Consider the following 22,835-nt stretch of genomic DNA (forward strand, 5'->3'; position numbering starts at 1 on the left):
CACTTGGTTGGTTTATTTCAATATTAATTTCTAAGAAGACTTAAGCTGTTTTATATTCAATCCTAAATTGGTATGCCGCTTCGAAGACACATCGACAGTGGAAGATTTATTTGAGTTGTTCACTTCTGGATAAGCGTACATCACATTACCTCCAGTAAGAACAATTTTATGTTAGAAACGTGACATAGTGTGACATCATCTGCTACTCTGACAACCGTTAAAGTAATGGAGCATGGCAACTTTATTGTAGAGAAGCGACATCGCCGACTTGGCACGGTTTCTTAGGAAAGAAAGCTTCCGTATGGTCATAATAGCGTAACAGCTATGGTTTTCGTAACAATAAACAGAGATGTTCAGTCATGCCGAGGACATAAAAATGAAGCAATCAATCAGTCAGGAAGAGGCATCGGTTTCGTAACTACGGTACCAGGGGTCCATCGACATAAAGAGGCAATGCAAGCCCGGGCGGCCGCGGTCGGTCGGGGAGCCAATTACTACAGACCGTCAACAGTGATTTACGATATAATGGCGCGGCGGTCGACGCCTACATTGTTTAAATGCCTCGCGCCGAGCTTCGGACTTACAATTCTCTGTACAATTTGTGATGTTGACATCCACCAATGCTATAACTAATAAACAAGCTACTATTGAAACACCAACACCGCCATTAGGGGCCGTGACCTGAGAGTCAAGTCTAACATTAAAATGTTTGTTACTTTATTTACTTGTTTATACAAACATTATCTATTACAAAACCACCTTAAGTGTTCGACCAATTAGCGAGAAAACGACAAATATGAGATTGAATTGAATGTCCATCAATCAAGCGGGCACGATGCTGACAACTTTTAAAATGGGCCCGATGTAATTGGTGTTACGTAAAAGTTTATAGACTTGTCATGTTAGAATAACCGTTTAACAGCTAAAGCAGTCGATATATTAAATAATCTCGATCGGATATCGGCCGCCGTCGGCGCAAGTGGCCGAGGTGTAATTAAGTGTTTAATTTATAAATTAACGACCAGTCGACCGGTTCTGTACAGACACCGAAAAAGTAAATTGGAGCTAAGATACCTTAACAAGAACTACGGGCAATTGGAAAGATAATTTGAGGCAGAAAACATGTTCATGGAATTTTTTTTTTTTTTTTTTTATAATCTTTTATTTTTATAGAGAGCTTGGTATAAAAACATATTGATAAACCTCTTTAAGTTTTATTAGCAGGTAAGGAAATATTAAAGACCTTGATCCTTTGCTTGAAAACGATGGTCCCGAGAATGGAATCATAATTGGGGCCGATGATATTGAATATGAAATCGCTGATGATAAAACAAACAGCCTCACTTGGTCGCTCGTCCTCGATAACCCGAGTTTAATGCGCTCGTAACCATTAATTGATTCGACCGTCGAGAGTCGTAAGGCCCCAGAATATATATGTTTATGCGGATGCGGATACACCTACGGCATACACACGGATATTACGAGTCGAGTGTGTGTGTGTAAAGATTTTCTTTTGTTTGTGTAAGTTGTGTGTTGTGTGACATGAAATTAAAACAAAATTTCTAATTGACAAATTCCGGTAATGTTTCATTATTTAATATTTTATATTATATTTATATATGTTTTTTTTAATGCAGATAATATAAATCGATTGACTGAAAAAAAATACAGATACCTAGTTACTTTTTAAAATTTCAAGTAGGTATAATACATTGTCTGTGAAAAACTCATTTAGGTATTCAATGATGATGGTCATTGAATATGAAGCTATACGGTAACTACGACAAAAAGCCCAAATTAAGGTTAAGTTGTAACTTGGCACACGAGAGGCTTTGCACAAGGTCTCGCCAACAACGATGTAAAAAAAGATAGAGATGAAATTATATAATTATGATGAAGCGTCTCCTGGCATTTATGAAACACGTGTTTACTTATTATGTACTTGAACTGTATACGCCATGACTTTATTTCAAGGCAATTTTGATCATGTAAGTACCTACACACTACATAAGTCCATACACAAGTATCTCGAACAATGTTATACAAAACTGTACCTCTGAGTATGAAACCTATGGAGGGAGAAAGTAGAATGTAGCATGAAAGTATAAACCAAGACATTTTGCAATGTGGCTTGTAGTTATATTTTCATTTATTATGATTCGTTGCGGCATCAGCCAACACCGCCTCGTGACTAGCCTCATTTGTTACCCCCCGATACACGTACAGGGTCTTATAAGTTTGATGTCTAAATGGATACGGCTGTATCGGTTTGAAATAAGTAGTACTTATGTTTTGTTTTGGTTAGGAAGATATTATTGTTTTCGAGAGTCATATCCGTTTTAATATTGTATTTCGTAATCCGTATAACTATTAAATCAGTTCTTCGTTTATCTCTTTCAGGTATTTATTTTATTTTATAAAATTCCATCAATTAAAGTTATTTTCGAAAAGGTATTATTATCACACGAGCTGTTCCCGCGAGCTTCGCTTCGCCTTAAAAAAAATTCCCGCGGGAATTCCGGGATAAAAAGTACCCTATGTTCTTTCTCAGGGTCTAGACCATATGTATACCAAATTTCATTCAAATCCGATTCAGTAGTTTTGGCGTGAAAGAGTAACAGATAGACCGACAGACAGACACAGTTACTTTCGCATTTATAATATTATATAGTAAGGATCTACCTAGTAAAGAAAAGAGATTTCTTGAACCCAAACATTCCATAGGTTTCGTCGATAGAATAGCTTCGTGTCGCAGTCTCAGGTAGTTACATCCTATGATCCCTAGGTACCCTCCGGGACAACGGAAGCCGTGGGAGCCGTCGCCAATGAAGCAAGACGGTGCTGGGGATAATTTCCGGCTCCACAACTGAATAAACTTGGAGCCGAGCCGCAGTAATTGCCAGGCTGAGCCGCGGCTTTAATGAGACGGCTTCTTTAATGAAAATTCCGAACGAGTCTCGCCATTCTGTGTCACGCAACAACCGCGGCACGGCGGCACTAGCCTAGTGATGTACCGGAATGGGGGCTACTACAGGAATCTGACGAACGAACGAGAGCTGTCGTGCAATCGGTACGCTAAAGCCGCGTACAGACCGGCCCAACGAACGCCCAACGAACGCCCAACGATGGATATTTATCATACATAATACAGGGCAGATTGCAGCAACGAAGGTCAACGAAACCCGTTCGTTGGGACTTAATACAACGAGATAGAGTTCGATTCGAGAGTAGTATTCGATTTGGTGACCCCCCTATTTTTACCAACAAATATAGTACTTATAGTAATAGTTATAACAAACGCAATTTTTCATTGAAATGTAAGTTTCTACTGGCATACCAGAGGAGTTTAGTGAGAGAAGAAGTAGATGTGTCTCATATTTAACGTGACCATACGTCCCGCTTTGGGCGGGACAGTCCCGCTTTCAAGCTGTGCGTCCCGCTGTCCCCCGCGAGGGCAAAAATGTCCCGCTTTCAGATTCACAGACCAAGCGATAATTTAAATTACCTACATTTTGTAACTTCATCCCATATTTCCTTTCTTTCTTTTAATCACTTGAAACAACTATTTATCTTCTTATCACTTACTTACATAATAGGGAGTAATATGAGTCCGAGTTCCACCGAGACTCCGCGATTAACTTCGTTCAGTGACGATCATTGACTCGCTCTTGCTCTATCGTGTATATTATAAATTTATCTCGCTCACCTACCGATTCGTAACAAAGAAGAAATGCGTGGGAGTACATGTTTTCCAAAAAAAATATCTGTATTAACTTTTATGAATGTGAAAATAAGATAAGATGCACTATTGATAAGAACTTTAAATAAAAATAAGTATTAAATTATTTAAAAAATCAAAGTATGATGTTTAACAATTTTGTAGCGTCTGGTATGAGAACACCCAAAAGTGGCGAAATTTTTTTTCCGAATTTGAAACACCGAATGTACCTAATTTACAAAATATTGTAATAACGATTTTTAAATATCGATTTATAAAAATCGAATAGGTATAATAATCACGAAGGTTTTTTATTACGATTGTTAAATATAGGTACGAACGTAAAAAAATACGATTACTTTAGTATACGATAAATATACAGGTTTAAATCACGAAAATATCAAATCCGGACCGAAAATATGATAATTCGTGATTTTGACAAAAATTTAATGAACATTTCAAAAACTTTAATCAAAACCTACAGATAGGTGCGACGACGATCAAAGCGAGGAGGAGCGTATTAGGTGCACATAGATATCGAAAAACAAAGCGAAGCACAGCGAATCAATAAAAAGTTAAATTGTTAACTAAGTTACATTCGGGGATTTGTGTTTTTGAAATTTTAAAACTTCGGAATTCGTTATTTAAATAATTCGAAATATTAAAAAAGCGTACATTTAAAACATCGAAATTATAACATTCCAAAAATTTACCTTGGTCATTTTAATAAATCTGTTGTTTCTAATTTCGTTTATCAACTTTTCGTAATTTTATTTATTCGAAAACTTAAAATTTACTAGAACTATGAAATTCATAATTTAAAAAAATCGTTATTTTCATATTCGTAAAAAAGTAATTCGGATTTATGTAGTGTACCCGTCTGATATATTTATAAAATACATAGTAAGTACTTAGGTATCCTAAATATACCAACTTTACAAGATTATTAGATAAATATAAAAAATGGTCATTCACCATTCATGCATCTCTTTCACATTTCACTCTTTCATCGTAGGGATTGAACTTTAATTTGATGCACTGATAAAACTGAGCTAAAAGATAGGAACATAAGAAAGAAAGATAATAATATGTATCTTTGAGGGATATGAAATTCCGCAGATGTCCCGCTTTGACAAAAAAAATAAATGGTCACGTTACTCATATTGCCCAATAAATATGAGACACATCTACGCCTTAGACTACACTTTACTTTCCGAGCCTCCCAGAATAGAATGTCGCTAGGCTACGGGGATGTGTCATTTATGCTCGCACATTAAGTATGGTGATAGTGCAGCCTAAGAGCGAAACATAGAAAATTATTAATCATACCAAAATACAATGCAATGTTATGCTGATGCCTTGATTGTACTAATGTAGATCAGGAACTTAGTTGTCTCTTTCGTTCGGAGTGCAGTCTCACCTAACACGATAATTAGATAGATTGGCGGATAGATAATTGAAATCGCGTGAATAATCGCCAGGCGGCTGCCGCTTGCGTGTCCAGTCCCGCAAAAAATAAATAAGACATTGAGCTTATCTGCGTTTCTCAGAAGTGGCCGGCCGAAACCGTCCTACCGCGAACGAATATGTCGCTGTGTTTATACGTCAATTTGTTTATTGAGCCGAAAGGGTGACTCGGCCTCGGCCAATAAATAATTCGTAGGAGCCTCGCCTCGGTTTCCTCTCGGAGACATGGCTAGAATTGTAAAAGGCAAACGAAGCTACACTAGCAGCTTAAATTACACTCTTACGACGCACGGAATAGAAACGCTCGGTGTAAACGCGTAATGCGCACAAGCGATAAAATTTGCTCAGTCAGAAAAGCTACAAAGATTTCCCTAAATACCTACTTCCAAGGTAATATCATAAATTGGAAAGATATTAAGTATTAATTTAGTCAGAAAGGTTTACGAGTGTTACAGCTGGACGCGAACGAACGAGCTAATGTAGAAGAGCGCTCGCCAGCACAGCTGCACTTTGAATTATTTCTGACATTTAGGTTATCAGATGACCTCACGTTTATGAAGTACTTACCTACATATTGAAAGCACAATAAATTAAAATATAATTTCTACAACATTTGCAAATTAAACGGCTTGTGAAATGCTGAATACTTATAAAAAATAACATTCCATCACATTTAGCCGAAGCGTAATGTTGACACACAAGATATTTGCCTGCCAAACCATACTTAATAAAACGCTGGCGCAAACGAAAATTCGTGTTTCTCCGAATAAATTCGTTGAGCGTTTGTGGTTTCAAAAATAGAACGCGTCGGGCGAGCGTGGGCCGCCGCATCGCGAGCGATATTATAACAACACACACGTCGACAGACTCGTCAGCGCATGAGTTGTTGTGACCGACGTCTTTAATTAAACCTGTAACACTAACGCGAGCATGATCTGAATATTATCGTCGCCAATGGCAGAATGTTGCTAGACCACGACCGGCAATCTCCCGACCGCAACCGCAACACATCGCATTTAAATATTGGCCCGCGGCGAACATTTATGAAACGCCCTAATTACCTTGCGCTGTGATTACGACTCATACGACCCTAATTCCGTTCCCACTCGGCAAACGGCCACTTCGAGTGCGGGAGTCAACACCCGATGCCATTTCCCTAATCGAGAATGGGCTGCAAGCGCTCTCCATTTGCCTAACTCCACTTTGTAACTGTTCGCCCGTCGCCCGTCGGTTCGGAAACCCTATCTTCGTGTCAAGTTGACAAGCACGCTGCGAACAGAGCCCAGCTCTCACCACACTCGCGACCGTGTGGCTACACGACACGCACACACGTAAACAACAGATCGATAAAGGGGAGGCCACCCCGCGTTCCCACAAAGGGGATGAATTTAAATTATTCACAGCGGGTATAACTCTGTGCCATCTTTAACAAACAAATTACGTATGCGTCTAATAATGCGATACACCGGCTTTCGAGTTCTGGCCGAGCTTTCAATTAGAACTTGTCGGGTAAGTGCGGGATAAATGACGCCCGTAATCGTAATTGCCGTCACCTTTCCCCCTCACCTGCTATCCTGGTGTTTTGGTAATTAATATGAAATGCTAATTTTACTGATGTGTGTGCCCTACATATTGTTTATCGCATATTAATTCTGCCAATTAATGTCAGCTGTCTAAAGATCAAATCAAATCTATCGAAGTGGAAAAAAGAATCAAATCCTAAGTAATATCTAAGGTTGTTTTTGGTATTTAAGATACCAAAAACAACCTCATTCTTAAAGAACTTGGTCCCAGGAAACGAAAAATTATACAGCATAATTACATTTCTTACAGTTGTAATAAGTAAATATTACGTGGGCCAAATTGCTTTTATGACCTTCCACTTCCAGTAATTGAGTTGATAGCGGTCGCCATTCGCGATATAAACAAGCCAACCTATCAGCGCATTAACATTCAACTTGATAAATGTGCCCGTGACGTAAAATAATGTTCTTTTTGCGTCAAGAAATTTCAAAGAAGCACTACACTTTAATCTCGATCATGCCGCTAAACGCCAAGTGAGAAAGTAGCGTATAAAACGTCAAAGAGATTGAATATCGATTCCGGAGTTCGTTCGACAGCAATCTCGGTGGGAAGAGGGGGTGTGCTGAGGCGCGGCGGGGAGGGGACAATGCGACGTGGCGAGGGACACTTCCGGCCGTCCGCGACAATTTATGTTATTGGCACCGAGGGCTCCTGGCGGCTCTTCGCTCCTGGTATCCTCAGATGTAATTGTTACTCGGACGCAGGATATTGCGGCATTAGGGTCGGTGATTGATTCAACGATAGCCTAATGGCAGAACGAGAGCGCCCTGCATACGATAGATAAAGGGAAGTCGTAATGATGATGTAATCGTGGTTGATTGTAGGCTAGTGCACCGATAATTGGTTGTCTGATGTGGGCTGATGGAAATAAAACGACGACGATTCAGTGGCAATAACAATAGCTATTATCAATTTAACATAATGTCTTCGATTAAGCTGACCTTTAAAACTATTTGTGATTCAACGTGCATTCGTAACAGCCGGGCGGTGCAGCCATCCATAACAGATTAAGCCGAAAGATCAACAAGATATTTTAATCCGTCCCAGTCCAAACTCTGAAACCAAACATGGCCTCATATCCGGCGAAACCCGGGCTCGACACATGGGCGAGAAAAAAACAGAATTATTATCTTAAGTCGAACCCAACTGAAACCATTAGTAAACAACACGAACACAAAAGAGGGCAAAACAGCGACAAATAAAAAATATCGCGCCAAAAAGCGGCTTTTGATCCTCTCCCCTGCGTCGAGTATTTATGTATTATTGAAAGAATTAGTTGCTGAACCAGTCGGGCGATTCCATTTAATAGCTCGCATTCAGCCCGAGTTACTCCACATTGATTTGATATCATGATTGTGATAACTCTTGCAACTCACGATAATAGCGATGAATGTATCCATTCAACTATGACTTTAGAATCTTTTCGTTCAGACTTGTATACATTAACTGTTCATAATAATAATAATAATTTGTTACTGATATGAATCAGAATTCAGGCTCAGCTAAAAACTATTTGTATTCAATTATATCATCGGTTACTGTTACATTATATATGAAACACGTAGCGAGTACCAACTACGAGCCACGACAAATCTGTTAAAACACTCGCAGCGAAGCAAAACTTTCCACTCGGAACAAAGAGCAGGCAGGTAGGCGACAGCTGCGGAATATAACCCGGGTGTCGACCGAGAGCCCGACCGACGCCCAAACTCAAACGTTATCCGACGACGGGTCGACCGATCAGTCCGCCATCTATCCAACCGAGTCTGCGATCGCACCGCGCAACTTAAATGGGTTTATGACAGCCGCTCGGGGAATTTAGTTGTAAAAATAACGAACACACAACAAAAACTGTTGCTTATTTGAAACGTACGTGTCGATAGATAGATTAGCCGGCTGCAATTGAAATGTAATTCAATTGCTCTTGTATTCGTAAAGAGCTTCAATTGTCAAACATTGAAAGCTAGTTACCGTTACAGTAACAGTAAACATAAATTCTCAACCCGCGCTGAGGTTGACGGCAAGAGCGAGGCGAGACAAGATATCTAAACGATCGACGCAATTACTGTTTAATCAATTGACTATGGGGGAGTGAATATTTATTATGCTTGCGATGCTCACAATTCTTGCGAACATGCAATCTGGTCTAATAAATAATAATGCTAGGAAGCTCGTTCTCGACTAACATGACATATCCCTATTACGAGTGTGTACAAATTGCACGCGAGACCCACTGCCACCAGCTGCTTAGTAATCCGTCCACTGCTGACGCCCTGGTTAATGGCCACTTCTAATTAGCTGAAACATGATATCGCGATTGCCCACAAAATTACGGATATAATAAAGGTGGAATTGCTCAAACCAAGAACATCAACCCGCAGTCGTAAAGTACTAAAACGCTCTTTATTACAAAAACAGCAATCAAAGATAACGTACACACACAATGAAATATACCCACGACTCACACGAGGTATAAAACATGTTATATAGACGTACAACGTTCACATATTAGAGTCGTAAGCAAAATTATAATTATCGTTGAAGCATTGAGGCATTCATTGAAATAATTAATTAATTATAACGATTCGTTCCCCTGACCTGCCAAAGGGTATTATGGAGCCCGAAAGGCGATTTATTTGATCACATCAATCAATTATTTTGAGCATTCGATATTAAAAAATTCATTCACGGCAGTGGGAGGTCGCTCGGCGTTTCGGCAAAAGCAATAACATTTTATGAAGTGAATGGTAGGAAGAGGAACTATGAACACGAGTCCGGTGCTCAGGTAACGCCGCGTCCGGTCGGGATGCGAAATAAACTATTTCATCCGTGAAATTCTGTGAGTTGTTCAAAAATATATATTTCAGTAACTTTGTCTATATACAGGGTGTCTCAAAAGTCAACGTCATGCCAATATGCCAGCTCAGCAGTGACCAATGACAATCAGTAAAAAGCCGATAGTTTGTGAGATATTTTCATCTTTCACTTTTATGATTGCTGAAAATCGACACCTTTCGGTCGGATCAGCTTTTTTATGTAAACTCTGTTTAACAGAACGTTGTAGGGACACTCCTAACACCTGTATTAGGAGACTGTGTGACCGCGTGTCCGCGTCGTTACGTATATTAGGATAGGTATATAATAAGTATTGTCTGTATGTTTTAATGTTTGTGGTGACCAATAAAGTTATATTGTATTGTATGTATTAGTATCTGCTACGGCAACTACTGAGTGAATCCCTTGTATATTTCAATGTTAGTGATTAATTCTTACATCATTAACTCCTGTATAATGTAATGCATGATCGGAGATGTGACACGGGTCTCGCCCGCCGCCGCCGCCGCCGCCGCCGCCGCTGTAACTAATGAATAGTGCTATTTGCATACATTATAAATCCGTTCACAGTAATCAGTTTTGATTGGACGTGGCGTCATCGTTTTCGTATCATTTATGCTCATCACTGTGATCATCGTCATTATTGTAATTTTGTATTTGGCACACGTTCTACTCGTAGGTACGTAAGTAATTAGATATTCGTTCATGTTGTAATCGCTTTTTTTTTGCAACTGTGAATGCTTTTAGTTGGCTATTGAAAGGAACTTTGGACGTTGAATTCGTAATTTAAGAGTTCTAGTTCATTTCTATGGTATTTTGGATAGAACTTATGAAACTTCACCCACAATTATTATGCTCTTCAAGCGAGACCCATTAGCATACGTCGTGATAACTAATACAGTTAAACAATTTTAAAGACTATTAACTCAAGCAATTTGGACGGAATAACATTTTCTGTGAATCAAATTAACATTCCTAACCAACCGCGTCGAATTCGTGATGAATTCATTGATTGTATCGTACCCCGTATTAATATTAATTTTAATAATCCATTCAGATTGATATTAACCTTTAAGTATGGACGTGGAGTCTCACAGGCTACCTGATGTTTACGTTTTCATAGTTTTGCCTATTTCCCCCCGCTCCCCGCGATTGAGCGGCTCAGTAGCTTTTGTTTTAGCTGCCAAATTACCAATGAGGGAGGAGGTTGAGTCGTCCGGTGAATATCACGTGAGTAATGACCATCAAAAAATTGACTGGAGCCTGTCAGGCTACACGTCCATTGTTGTCATACAATATATTTTGTATGGGCGATTATGTTTTTTTTAGATTTTTTTTTCAAAATGTGAAAAATAAGTAATGCTAGTACTTCTAAAGGTAAAGGTAATTTCTAAAAAAAACTAGCACGTGTGCATGTAGTGCCTCATGTGCAAAGACGTGATATAAATAGACGATGGCCAAGAGAACTGAGGTTGACTAATGAATCGAGTTTTAGGTGATGATAATTATGGTCACAGAAGGTGTCCAGGATCAAAAAACCAGTCAAGGGTCCACAAGAGCATGTAGAATCTGTCCCGCCAAAAAAAACATAGGATGAATACCTATATTTGTGTTGCCTGTGTGTCTCCAAGTGTTCTAGACCTCTGTGCATTGACTGCCAATAAATTGGCGCTATTAGACTGTGGTCAATATTTTATATAATAGTTACCTGAAGCAGGTGTTTTGTGTTTTCGGTTACTTATGTATTATATTTTAAGAAAATAAGACTAATTTTGTTATAGTAATAAGTTTGACTGTTATTAGTACCAGAAAATGTAGCCTCAGTAAATTAGGACTTAAAAGTGCCATAAGTTTGAATTTTTCACATTTCTATATTTTTTAAAATAATATTTGATTACATAAGCACGTTATTTTATTGCTAAATCCTTTAAATTCAATATCCAATCAGTTTTAAAGTAATCTTATATCAAATTCTCAAAAAAAATATGTATGCATATAGGAGCCTGTGAGGCTCCATGTCCGCACTGGTGTTAAGAAAAAATGACGTCCATACTTAAAGGTTAAATAAACATGAGTTCGTAGAAGTGGTTGGATTAAAGTGTGCAGTGTTTGAAATATTCGTTGAAAGTTCCATTGTTTGTTAGGAGAGCTGCTATACCTAGTTTCTCATAAGAAGTTTCCTGACAGTACCCTTACTGTTCTGCATTTAAAATCCACAATCGCTTGTCATAATATGGGACGTCATAAATGGAGAAATAGGTGTAGTGACGAGGGTGACACCCCACGACCCTCATTTGAAACGCAATACAATACATCATAGAGTTGACAATCAATAGAACTGCAATATGGAACTGTATCCATTATGTGACAAACATTCACGACTATCCAACTGTATGAGATAAAAATAGATGAAAAAGATCGTCTTATGTTCTGTTCTGTTTGAATAATAATATAATACGAGCCTTATCCAGAGCATGATAATGAATTATTGATTTTGGATGGGAAATTATTTATTGCATTAATGTAAGCTGAGCAACAAACAGGGTAAGTAAACGTTTAAGAAAGCTTTAAAATATTCTCCATCGGAAGTGTTTTATACAGTCATCATTGAATGAAAAAGTGTAAAACACTCTTTCGAATATAATATTATAATGATGCTATACCTACATAAATGGATGTCTAAGATGGAGAGCCAAATTGATCTGTTCTCTAATTATCACGCTCGCCGCTTGAAGAACAAAGTTTCCCAGTTAGGGAGCTTAAATTGATTCCACAAGCTTTCAAAATTTTTAGACCTCTTGACAATGATTAATGGAAGGAGTTTAGTCTGCGAATATATTCCCTTCTTACGCTCCCCCAGTCTCGCCAATAATGTAAAGAAAAGCTGGGGAGCCCACCCCTCTTAATATCGTGTGCGGTTTTTTGAAAAATATACATTCAGCATTTCGTATAGCGCTGTAATTTACTATGCGTCTCATAAAATATGGTGGGCGATAAGGTTAATGCCTTTTTTGCGCGAGTGCAGCTGGTGCACATGTTTGCACATGAAATTTGCTCAATAAAGAGCAGTTTGTTTGCGGTTTGTGTGCCGGGTTCATGGAACGGTGATCTTGTCGATGTTTTGCATAAAAGTTGTCCATAACTCAGGCACGTCGAGTGACGGACGACGGGGACACGGTGAGCTAAAGTGGCTCGTGTTTTGTTAACGACCCCCAACTTGATGGATGCGAGTCAATATAGTCGTCGGAAGCAGATTGGAAAGGATGAGGTATTAATTCAACGTGCTAAAGTAACGCTCGCTTCCAATATTAATAAAAATGCTCCCGATGCATCGATCGCGGTTTACCCAGCAGCAGCACTTGCAGTAAGATATCATCTCATCTAGCTATGCACGAGTATGGAACCGGTTATTTCGGCAATTAGAATCACACCGGTCGGTGGCAGGTCGGGGTGGATTCCGTCGACACTGGGGGGGCTAATGAGGTTGCGGCCAGATTACTGCCCCGCGCCACAAACAGCCCAGTGTGATGGAACTATGAAGCAGCTACATAGCCGTTCGGATTCGGACTACGGCTAGGAAATACATTATGACACGTACCTTTGGTTCAGTTTTAATTTTCTTGGCTGGAGGCTGCGAGTTCCCAGGGTCTTGCCGTGAGTCGTCGGGTTCAGGTTTGACTACGGGTGGCGGGGGCGGCGCGGGCGCGGGCGGCGGCGGCGGGGGCTGTGCGTGCGCCGGGGGCGCGGGCGCGGGGGCGGGGAGGGGCGCGGGCGCAGCGGGTGGCGGCACGCGCGGCTCGGGCTTGCTGCCGGCGGGCGCGGGGGCGGGCGGCGGCGGCGCGGGCGCGGCGGCGGGCGGGCCGGGCGCGTTGGGCGGCGGGGGCGGCCGCGTGACGCCGTTGACGTCGTGCGGGGGGTGCGGGTGGTGGTGCTTGTCTCGGGCCTTGTCCCGCCGGTGGCCCCCGGAGCCGCGCTTGGCGGCGGCGGCGGGCGAGGCGGGCGCGGGCGGCTGCTTGGGCTCGCCGTTCATTTCGTTGGACTTGACGATCTCGTGCTTGGCCTCGGAGCTCTTGGTGCCGGGCTTGGTGCGCTTGATCTTCATCTTGAGCGCGGTGCGCTGCGCGTCGGGCTCGGCGCGCGCCGCCATGCCGCCCGCCTCGTCCGTCTTCTCTATGTCGGCATCGAGGTCTATGATGAGGTCGCCGATGCCGATGTCCCACTCGTTGTCATCGTACTCGAAGTTGGCGGGGTGGCTGTGGGGCGCGGGGCGAGCTCCGCCGGCCGGCGCGCCCTCCCTCATTGGCGCCGCCATGCGCGCCGTCGGGCCGCCGCCGCCCCCCGCCGCCCGCCGCGTCCACACACCATTGTAGCCCTGCAACAACGACCCGTTACTACCACTCATCGTCAACCACATCATCAGCTCTAACACAACTCAACAACAAACACATACAATAGATACACTAGAAATCTTTCATCTATCAATAATACTTCATAGACATACCTACCTAGATAAGTATTTAATCCGACTGTCCGTCCTATTAGGCCTCTTACATTTATAATAATTATATGGCATGTTTGTAGATACATTTCCAGTTCTAGCAAAGTGGTATCGACTTTATCGGCTACATCAGCAAGAGACAAGTTAAGATAATATGCTAGTTAAAATGAAACTTGTTAATAACAATTTAATAACACAGCACTTGAGATACATCGTGACACCGAGTACGCGTACCTTGGCAACTTGGTAATTACATTGACAAGATACACATCAAAGCGGCATTGGGAAGACAACGTCTAATCTATAATTAATTACACAGGTAGCGATGTCGCGGAGCGTGCCGGTCGCCGCGTGATTGTTTCTCACGCCACAGCACATTCCGATTGACATATTACACGTAGCGATACACAATCAGCATCGGCCCGACTGGCTCTGATCAGACCAGAGTCCCGGCGGCTTTATGCGAATAACGACACACTCCGGTGAACGTAAAACCTATCATTGACTTCCATCGCGACAAACCCTACACAAACCTAAATCTATCAACATTAAAGCCAAGCTATAAAAGAATTTTAATGAACATGTCCATTTAAGATTCTAAAGAAATTTCATATCGTACTGGCAGAGAAATCAATTCAAAAAAGCCATAATCGTAAAATAGTCGTAAACCCTCGAGTTACCCTCTTGTTCAGCGCAGGTTTTTAGTAAAACGTGATCAAAAACGTATTTGATACGGCCTTATGACCGATTAAATAAAACGAAAGGCAAGAAACGTTCAACGAATAAATTGTTTTGTGGGTGTAGAGTAGAACAAACAAAAAAAGAATTCGCATTAAAGTAAGCTAAAGTACATATAATAATAAAGGTACATATTATTAGAACAGAATACCTACTATACAAATATTCAGAATATTCGAACTTAAAGATTTTATTGTGTCTCTACATGACGTCCAATAATCAGCTATCGCGGAGTTTTATATTTCTCCACCTAGGACTTTTATTAAAGAGGGTAGCGAATCGGCAATAAAAATGTCGTCTAAGTACATCTATAGAAGTCTCCTCACATAAAAGCCGTGGTTTTTGAACGCTTGATAAATTCTCGTAACGATTTTATTACTCGAATGAAACAATCTTCAAAACATGATAAGCAAACACAATACCTACTGCTAAATGCAGTAGCAAAACTCTACAAACCCGACTTAGGTCGTATGTCTAATTCATTCATCCAATTTATGTTAAAGGTTCTCACGGTAGTAATAATAATACTTGTATGTAGACAGGCTTCTGGCATTAAATATTTAAATCAGCAGGTTGAGCTATCGTTAAATTTACGGAGAAGTTTACAACACTAGGAACTATAAAGACTTAATTAACTAATAAAATAGTGAACTAACAAAATTAATTAATTGTGACTTAAGTTGTAATGGAAGCATTAGATAATGCCACCTAACACCATACCAATGACTTTTGATGAAACATAATGTATTTCAACCAAGTAGAATAAAATTTATATTAATAACCCAGTGGCATATACAAGCTGTACATACACACTACACACCAGTCTCTAATAAACTAGCTAAACTAAATCAAGTCGAGAGTGATATAACGCGGCAATAAATTATGTAAATCAGCGAACCTCGAGCAATCAACGCTACTTTTCTGCGATCGATCCATCCAACTCAACCCGTTTTTTCATAAATTGAAATCCAAATCGACGGGTATCGGGTATAAATCGGTCTAGAATCCATTATCCTCAAGCCGTATGTTTGTCAATAGGCCGTCTGATTGGGCATCTCTGCGCGGCGCTGGGAGCCTGGTACCGCGGGGTGATTTACAACAGCTGGCGACTTGGCCGCCTGCCCGGGCAGACTCGCTTCCCAGTGCACACTTTATCAGAAAAAATGCTTCCGATGCTGAAATAGTGGGATTCAGACCCATAGTCTTGAAATTGAGGAATTGGGAAAAGCAAGATGGCTGTGTTGGTTATAATATTTCTGCATGACATTGTTTGGCTACGTCTGGCCAACGATCGACAGTGGCCAGTGACATATTATGTCGGTTGTATTCTATTGAGGGTTCAGGAATCGGTGCCAAAATACACTTCATTACCGACTTAACTTGGGGATTGATGGCATTTTTAGTGTAAACAAGGAGTCATATGTAAAGAAAATTAACGTTACATGGCAAAAGTTGCTTGGCATCAAGGCATGCCGAACAAAAAGCGACACACAGGTTGATGTACCTGCCGATATCATTGACACAATCTCGCAACTTGTACATCTCGTGAGGCGAGTGTCGTACACCCGATAATGATCATGTCGACGCTAGATTATCTCACGTTCGTGACGCAACGAGACCATCAGCCAGAACCAAATTGTTGTTTCGCGGCAATGATAATTTAATACGAACTAGATGGAGTGTCAGTGCAAAAGAAACGTCTCGACCAAATTAAATAACAAACGACTTCTATCTCTCTGAGCTCTTATTTTGAATAAGTTCGGTTAGAAGATTTGTGACAGTATTCATTGCTACATTGGTTGTCATTAGGTTAAACTTAAAACGGTTTGGCAGTAAACAAATGCAGTTTTCAGTTCATCACGACCCATTACGTCCCCACTGCTGGGGCACGGGTCTCCTTCCAATGAAGGAAGGGTTTAGGCCTAGTCCACCACGCTGGCCAAGTGCGGGTTGGTGGACCCCAACACAAGCAAGCTTGTGCTGAGAGAGTTGTCGGGTAAGTGGGCAACCCGACTGTCAGATGTTTTCAAGCCGCCCGAAGGCCTCTGACTAGGCTTAACGACTGCTGCCGAAGCAGCAACCGGGACCCACGGCTTAACGTGCCGTCCGAAGCACGGAAGCGTCCAGAAAAGCACCACTTGAAATTGGTCACCCATCCAATAGCTGACCGTGTCAGTTGTTGCTTAACCTCAGCGATCAGTTACGATCACTGAGGCCCGCTCGACTACGGACGCTTCTACGGACAGTTTTCAGTTATCTTTGTTTTTGTATGTGTGACATCATCTTGTTCGTATATTGTTAATCTAAGCATCAGCCAGAATAAAATAGTTGTTTCGCGGCAAAATTGCGGCAGTTTACATGAGACCATAATGAGGCTAGTAATGGCCGCGGCCAACACTCCGGCAAACACTTTTGAACGGAGATGATAATGAGATTATTAAATAGCATCGTGAGATCAACGGAGTGCTTGTAATTTTAATAGACTGTATGAGGTGTAGTATGATAATGCATGAAACTATGGTGGCAATCCACCAGTTTCATAGCTATACTACACTTACTCTATCAGAAATGAGACCAACCGACCGTTTGAGGATAAAACAAAAAAAAAGGTTGTTATTATCCTGCGGTGAACAAATTATATTTTTTTAATCCATAGCCATAGCATAGCTCGTGTGAGCTCCTCATGTGATTTTAATATGTTGTATTCAGGGCATTCTACACTTCTGTAAGTATAAATAAGTAAATAAATCTTCTTGCTCCTACATAGACTGCATATTTATTTACATTAATAGAACTGTGTAATCTATGTATGTGACTGTATGTATGTACATTTATGTTTGCACTCTGCGCAAGATATATTATCTCTTCGAATTCTTATACTTTTTTCATAATTTTAGGAATATTATAAATAGTTCGAACGTATCTATTTGATCTGTGACAACGCACAAGGTAGTACTTAACTCAAGTGAAGTGAAGTGTTATTTCTGACATATCACTCGTTGTTTAACATCTTCTTTATCATCATAGGGCCCGTTCACACCAGATACAATCGTAGCATATTGCTGGTGGCCTATTATTTCCTGATGAACATGAGCTGGCCAGAAGTTGTGGCTGCTGCCTCTGATCGTTAGAAGTGGAAAGCTGTAGTTGCGGCCCTATGCTCCACTAGGAGTTAAAGGACTTAAGAAGAAGAAGAAGTCCCGAACAAATATGTTTCGGAACGCTGCGCTAACCACGACTCTAACTCGATGTGTTAAAAGTACTGATTACTGATTGCATGGCAGCTGTCATTCGTAGCTTTAGGAAATACGAATTTTCGGAAAGCCACTGCTGCGCTAACCGAGACTATTCTAGAAAACATATCTATTTCAAATCCAATATGTATCCATGGGCGGAATTTTATCAATAAAAGAGCCAGAAATATTTCAATTAAAAAAAACATTATTCTGACCTGACCTTTGACAAAATCCATCTATCCTACCCGATAGATAGGCTACCCGATCCACCCAATTCACTGTTTTCTCGTAAATACCTATATTAAGTTTAGAAACTTAACTTATCGTTATCGAGCTCATATGTATAAAAAAATACTTAAGGATTTTCAAGTGCCAGATGAAGAGAATTATCTCAGATAAATGATAATGATATAATTATTGATAATACAAAAAATGATTTTATTTTATTACATTAGCCAGCTACCAAAACCTATCTAAGTACTTATAATTCAGTACCGGTATCTTTAAACAGTAAGATTTCCGACTGGAATTGTAGTGAAATGTAGGTAGGTGAAGATTGGATAACGGCTGATTACGGATTCCAATAATAAATGACGCAAACCTATCTATCTAATACAGGGTGAGTCTTTCGTAGATGCGCATCTGAAAGTATGAGCTCTTCATTCTGTTTTTTTTTGTTACAATGACCTTAAGATATAACGGAAATAAAATCTACTCCCCATACACAAAATACGGAAACATATTTTTCTTGTATGTGGAAGCTGATTTTTTAATGTGATATCCCAAGGTCGTTATTTAAGTAAGTAAGTAAGTATAACAAAAGTTGTTCAGAGTGAAGAGATCTGTGGCCTACTTTTGGATGTGCATCTACGAAAGACTCACCTGTAAGTATATTCATTTCACCTACTATGTTATATATTTAAAGGTGTTCGCTTCCCTTATTCTATCAGGCTGACCCTTCTCAAGAGGGCTGAATGAAGCACAAAAGGTACCTAGTACCTACCTACAAGTCCGGATAGACACAAGTATATTTATTTACGATGACGAGAAAAGAGAAGCTTGTGTAAATTGTTTACGTAAGTAGATAGTAAATTTTTTAGTAAGTAAAGGGTAGTACTGGTTAAATTCATATTTCTATGTCGACCCTGCCCTGGCGACTCATTACCTTCTCATTACATTAGCATTTTACTTATAAGTTATAAGTAGTTTTTTTTTTTTTTTAGTAGGTATGTAAAAAACCGTTTACAAAAATAATAAAACAATAAGGGTGGGTTGCACCATTTAACTTTAACTATTACAAACGTCAAATCTCTTGAAGATTGATCTCTCTCGTCAAGGGATTTGACGTTTGTAATAGTTAAAGTTAAATGGTGCAACCCACACAGAATTTAATAAATATTAAAGACTAATTTTATTTAAATTTTAAGTACCTAGGTACTATTTTTATATATTTGCAAATTTGACAATCGAAGAATAAATATGTGGCCTAAATGGAAATTAATACTTAGGTAAGTACCCTTTTTACTTCTTCATTTTCCCAACCTTCGGGGAGGAATTTATTTTTTAAATTAAAATGGGACTATCTATGAGGTAAACCTAATACCTAATAAAAAAAAATCTAAATCGGTCCAATTACATAAATGTCGGAGATATCAGTGAACTTACATAAAAAGGTATACTGTACGTAACTCATCTAACTCAAGTCGTTAAGTACATAAATTTAAATAAATAATATAAATATGTATGTAGGTAGGTGTATAAGGTGGCCTATACCCTATACCCAACAGTGGGCGATAGAAGGCTGATGATGATAATGATGATGTAGGTAGGTACCATACCAACTGGTAATGCTTTGCTTGCACTAAAATTGACAATGACTATTATCTGACAATAACAATGGATCATAGGGGAGATCGGGGTCAAACGGAGTTACACCATATTTTTTTAAACACCTATATTTAACTATGATTTATAAATGCAATAATTATTTTTATTTTATTTTTATGACTTGTATAAGTTGTATACTACAATGACATTGCGCTATAAGTATTATAATTACTTATCTAATATTTTGTTTTATTACATGTAATTTATCTACTGCGATAAGATAGCCTTTGTAGATAGGGTGTACTTGGACATAACTGGTAGGTAGGTAAGTACTATTATAGCTTTTTGCTATTACCATTGTCAAGTATAATAAAGAGGACCTTATTTATGGCATATATTATCCTGCATTATAGACTTCATAGATTACAACTCTAGCTAGGAACTTATAATATTAAAATAATGACTTTATAATCGTGTAATTCTATAATTTGTACATAAGTAACTAAGGTAGTTAAGCAAACATTATCAGTCTTCGTACTTACAAAGAATACACTATAAAGATAAAATTGCTAAGTAAATAATAAGTAAGTAGGTAAATTAATCAAATATACCTACTTACATATCTATGAAGATATGCCAAAAAAGATTTACGTGCCAGTGAATTATTATCTTATCAATTTATAAACAACAAAACATACGGAAAAAATGCCTCACCGTTCCCAACTTGCTCGACCGATGATCCGCTGGTGCAATCCAAATGTGACACAATCCATTCAGCACTTGTACACACCACAATTTACACAAACACCATGGAGTAAACCACTACTCCGTCACCATCACTAGCACTGGCATCCGGGAGATCTGCACTGCACCACAGCCACACCTACGAAGAGACAAACAATCAGTTACACAGCACTACAACACTTAATTCTGTAAACTAATGACAGGAACTAAACGTGAACTCTCACTGGCGAACGTAGACATATGGATACACACAAGATACGGTCGCGCAACCACGCTCGCGGCGAGAGCGAATGAGCGAGTGAGTGCGGAATTCTTAAACCGTGTCGTGCGGCCGTACCGCGTACCCCATCGCGCCAGGTAAATCACTTCACGCACCACTAAGTGGCAGAGCAAAGTGTAAACCTGCACGCAAATAACGTTTATTTACACGCCCGGACTATGTTATAATAAGTTGTAATGACTAACCTAACCAAAAGGTTTGGAAGCAGACAAGTGTTAATTCAACTAATTCACTTGAGCGCACTCGGTAGGTATAAATGTCAAATCGAGGTGCTCGGAATCGTCCCAAGAGGGCAAACTTTTTACTTGACTACGCGATGAGCCGGCGTCGCCTACCGGTATATTCACCGAACTAAAGCTAGAAAGAGAAGCCAGACGGCAGAGTGCAGCGAGGGGCACCGCGGGCGGGGCGCCGGGCGCGGGCGGGGGGCAGTTGGGCTCATCCGGAACATGGCTTCCAAAATATTACACATACATTTATGCATGGTGGAATAAAGAAATATTATTGCTGCTACATCTCAAATGACATTTATAAATTGACGCATACAATCCGTACAAATTCAGAAAAAATATACATATCACCTGTATAGTATAAAAAGTAACAGTAAAATATTTTCAACTCCAAGGCGCGGTACGAAAAATGTGTGAGATAATTAAAAAGATGGTTGGACGTACGACTCGTAAAGTTTATATTAGTGTATTCTTTAAACAAACGGATAATTACGGGCTTTTTATAGGCGGTTACAGAAGGGGAACACATAAATTGGTGCAGTGGTCGGGATCTAAATAATCGTTATTACTAGACACAGTTAAACTATGTGTTTTGTTGTTACGCTAAAAAAACTTGTTTAAAAAAAATGCAATTTATAATATTAAAATACTTTCACGTAAAACCAGAAAGTTTCATGATAAGTACATGATATTACACTATAAATGTATACCTAGAAACTACATTAGAAGTTGGTCCATTTAAACCAACAACTATAAAAACTTCTTCTGACAAATTAATTTAAATAAAAGCCTTTGTAAGCCTCTTAAATAAATATTCTGTTGTTCGTCTGCAGGACGACGGAGCTTTGTATTACTATGTAAGTTATAAACGACTCAAAGGAACCTCTGGAGGGAATGAAATTTAATTACATAGAACATCTGAATGAAAATTAATTATGTAACTTTAAAAAAATACAATAAGTAGGTATATAAGTAACGCAGATACTATAAAATATGTAAACCGAAATACAAAAAACATAAACGCCAAATAGAATAATTCTCACATCATTATATTTCAAATATATTTGCCGATATCTTGACAAAACTCGAAAGGGATTTCAACTATTGAGATCTGAGTCGAGGATGGGGAAATATACAGCAATGTATCCGAAGTAGCAATGCGATACGGATTGTAAGAGCGCTGATATTTCTCATATTCCTTTTGTTAGAGCTCCGCGGTCGGCTCTTTGTTGTTTGAGTTATAGGAGGACTTGAAGAAAAAGAAAAGTAAAATATTATTCAAACGGTTCTGTCAGAAAGTGCTGCAGTTATTAAATACGGATTTGCTAAAGGTCATACTATAAAACATAGAACATCAGGGTATATAAAACTTACATAATACGTCCTCAAAATAGGTAGTCTCAAATCAATTTTGCGCAGGTACAGTCACATCAAATTAGCATTGTATGCGTTGTAATCTGCCAGTCAATACTACTCGAGATAAAAAACAGTCATTTCCGAGTAGTGAAACAATAACAATTCAGCGGCTAAAACGTCTATTGACATTGTAATCTAAACTAGACGTCGAAAGTCGAGACTAGGGAGCGAGAAATGGGGATACGAGCCAGCTGGCTTTCCGAGAACAAACCTTATACCGTCAGAGCCAAGTTTGAGCTTGCTACCGAACCCAACATCGCAG

The 22,835-nt window shown here is 39.6% G+C and overlaps 1 protein-coding gene across 4 annotated transcripts in view; it reads right to left on the reverse strand.

Moving 5' to 3' along the window:
- The window catches only part of LOC105390713 (zinc finger protein 608), a 78,866-nt gene that overhangs the window by 43,474 nt on the left and 12,557 nt on the right, over positions 1 to 22,835 (reverse strand). For 3 of the 4 annotated variants that reach the window (XM_048627968.1, XM_048627971.1, XM_048627972.1), the window contains exons 2-3: positions 20,618 to 20,786; positions 13,203 to 13,976 (exon numbers count right to left, since the gene is read on the reverse strand). In XM_048627968.1, coding sequence (XP_048483925.1) covers positions 13,203 to 13,916 — 714 coding nt within the window. In that variant the 5' untranslated portion in view covers positions 13,917 to 13,976; positions 20,618 to 20,786. Of the gene's footprint in view, positions 1 to 13,202; positions 13,977 to 20,617; positions 20,787 to 21,112; positions 21,280 to 22,835 lie in introns of those variants that run through there. The other variant, XM_048627969.1, reaches the window with a different exon arrangement.

This window comes from Plutella xylostella, chromosome 19 (genome assembly GCF_932276165.1).
Source record: "Plutella xylostella chromosome 19, ilPluXylo3.1, whole genome shotgun sequence".
NCBI classification, from domain to species: Eukaryota; Metazoa; Arthropoda; class Insecta; order Lepidoptera; family Plutellidae; genus Plutella; species Plutella xylostella.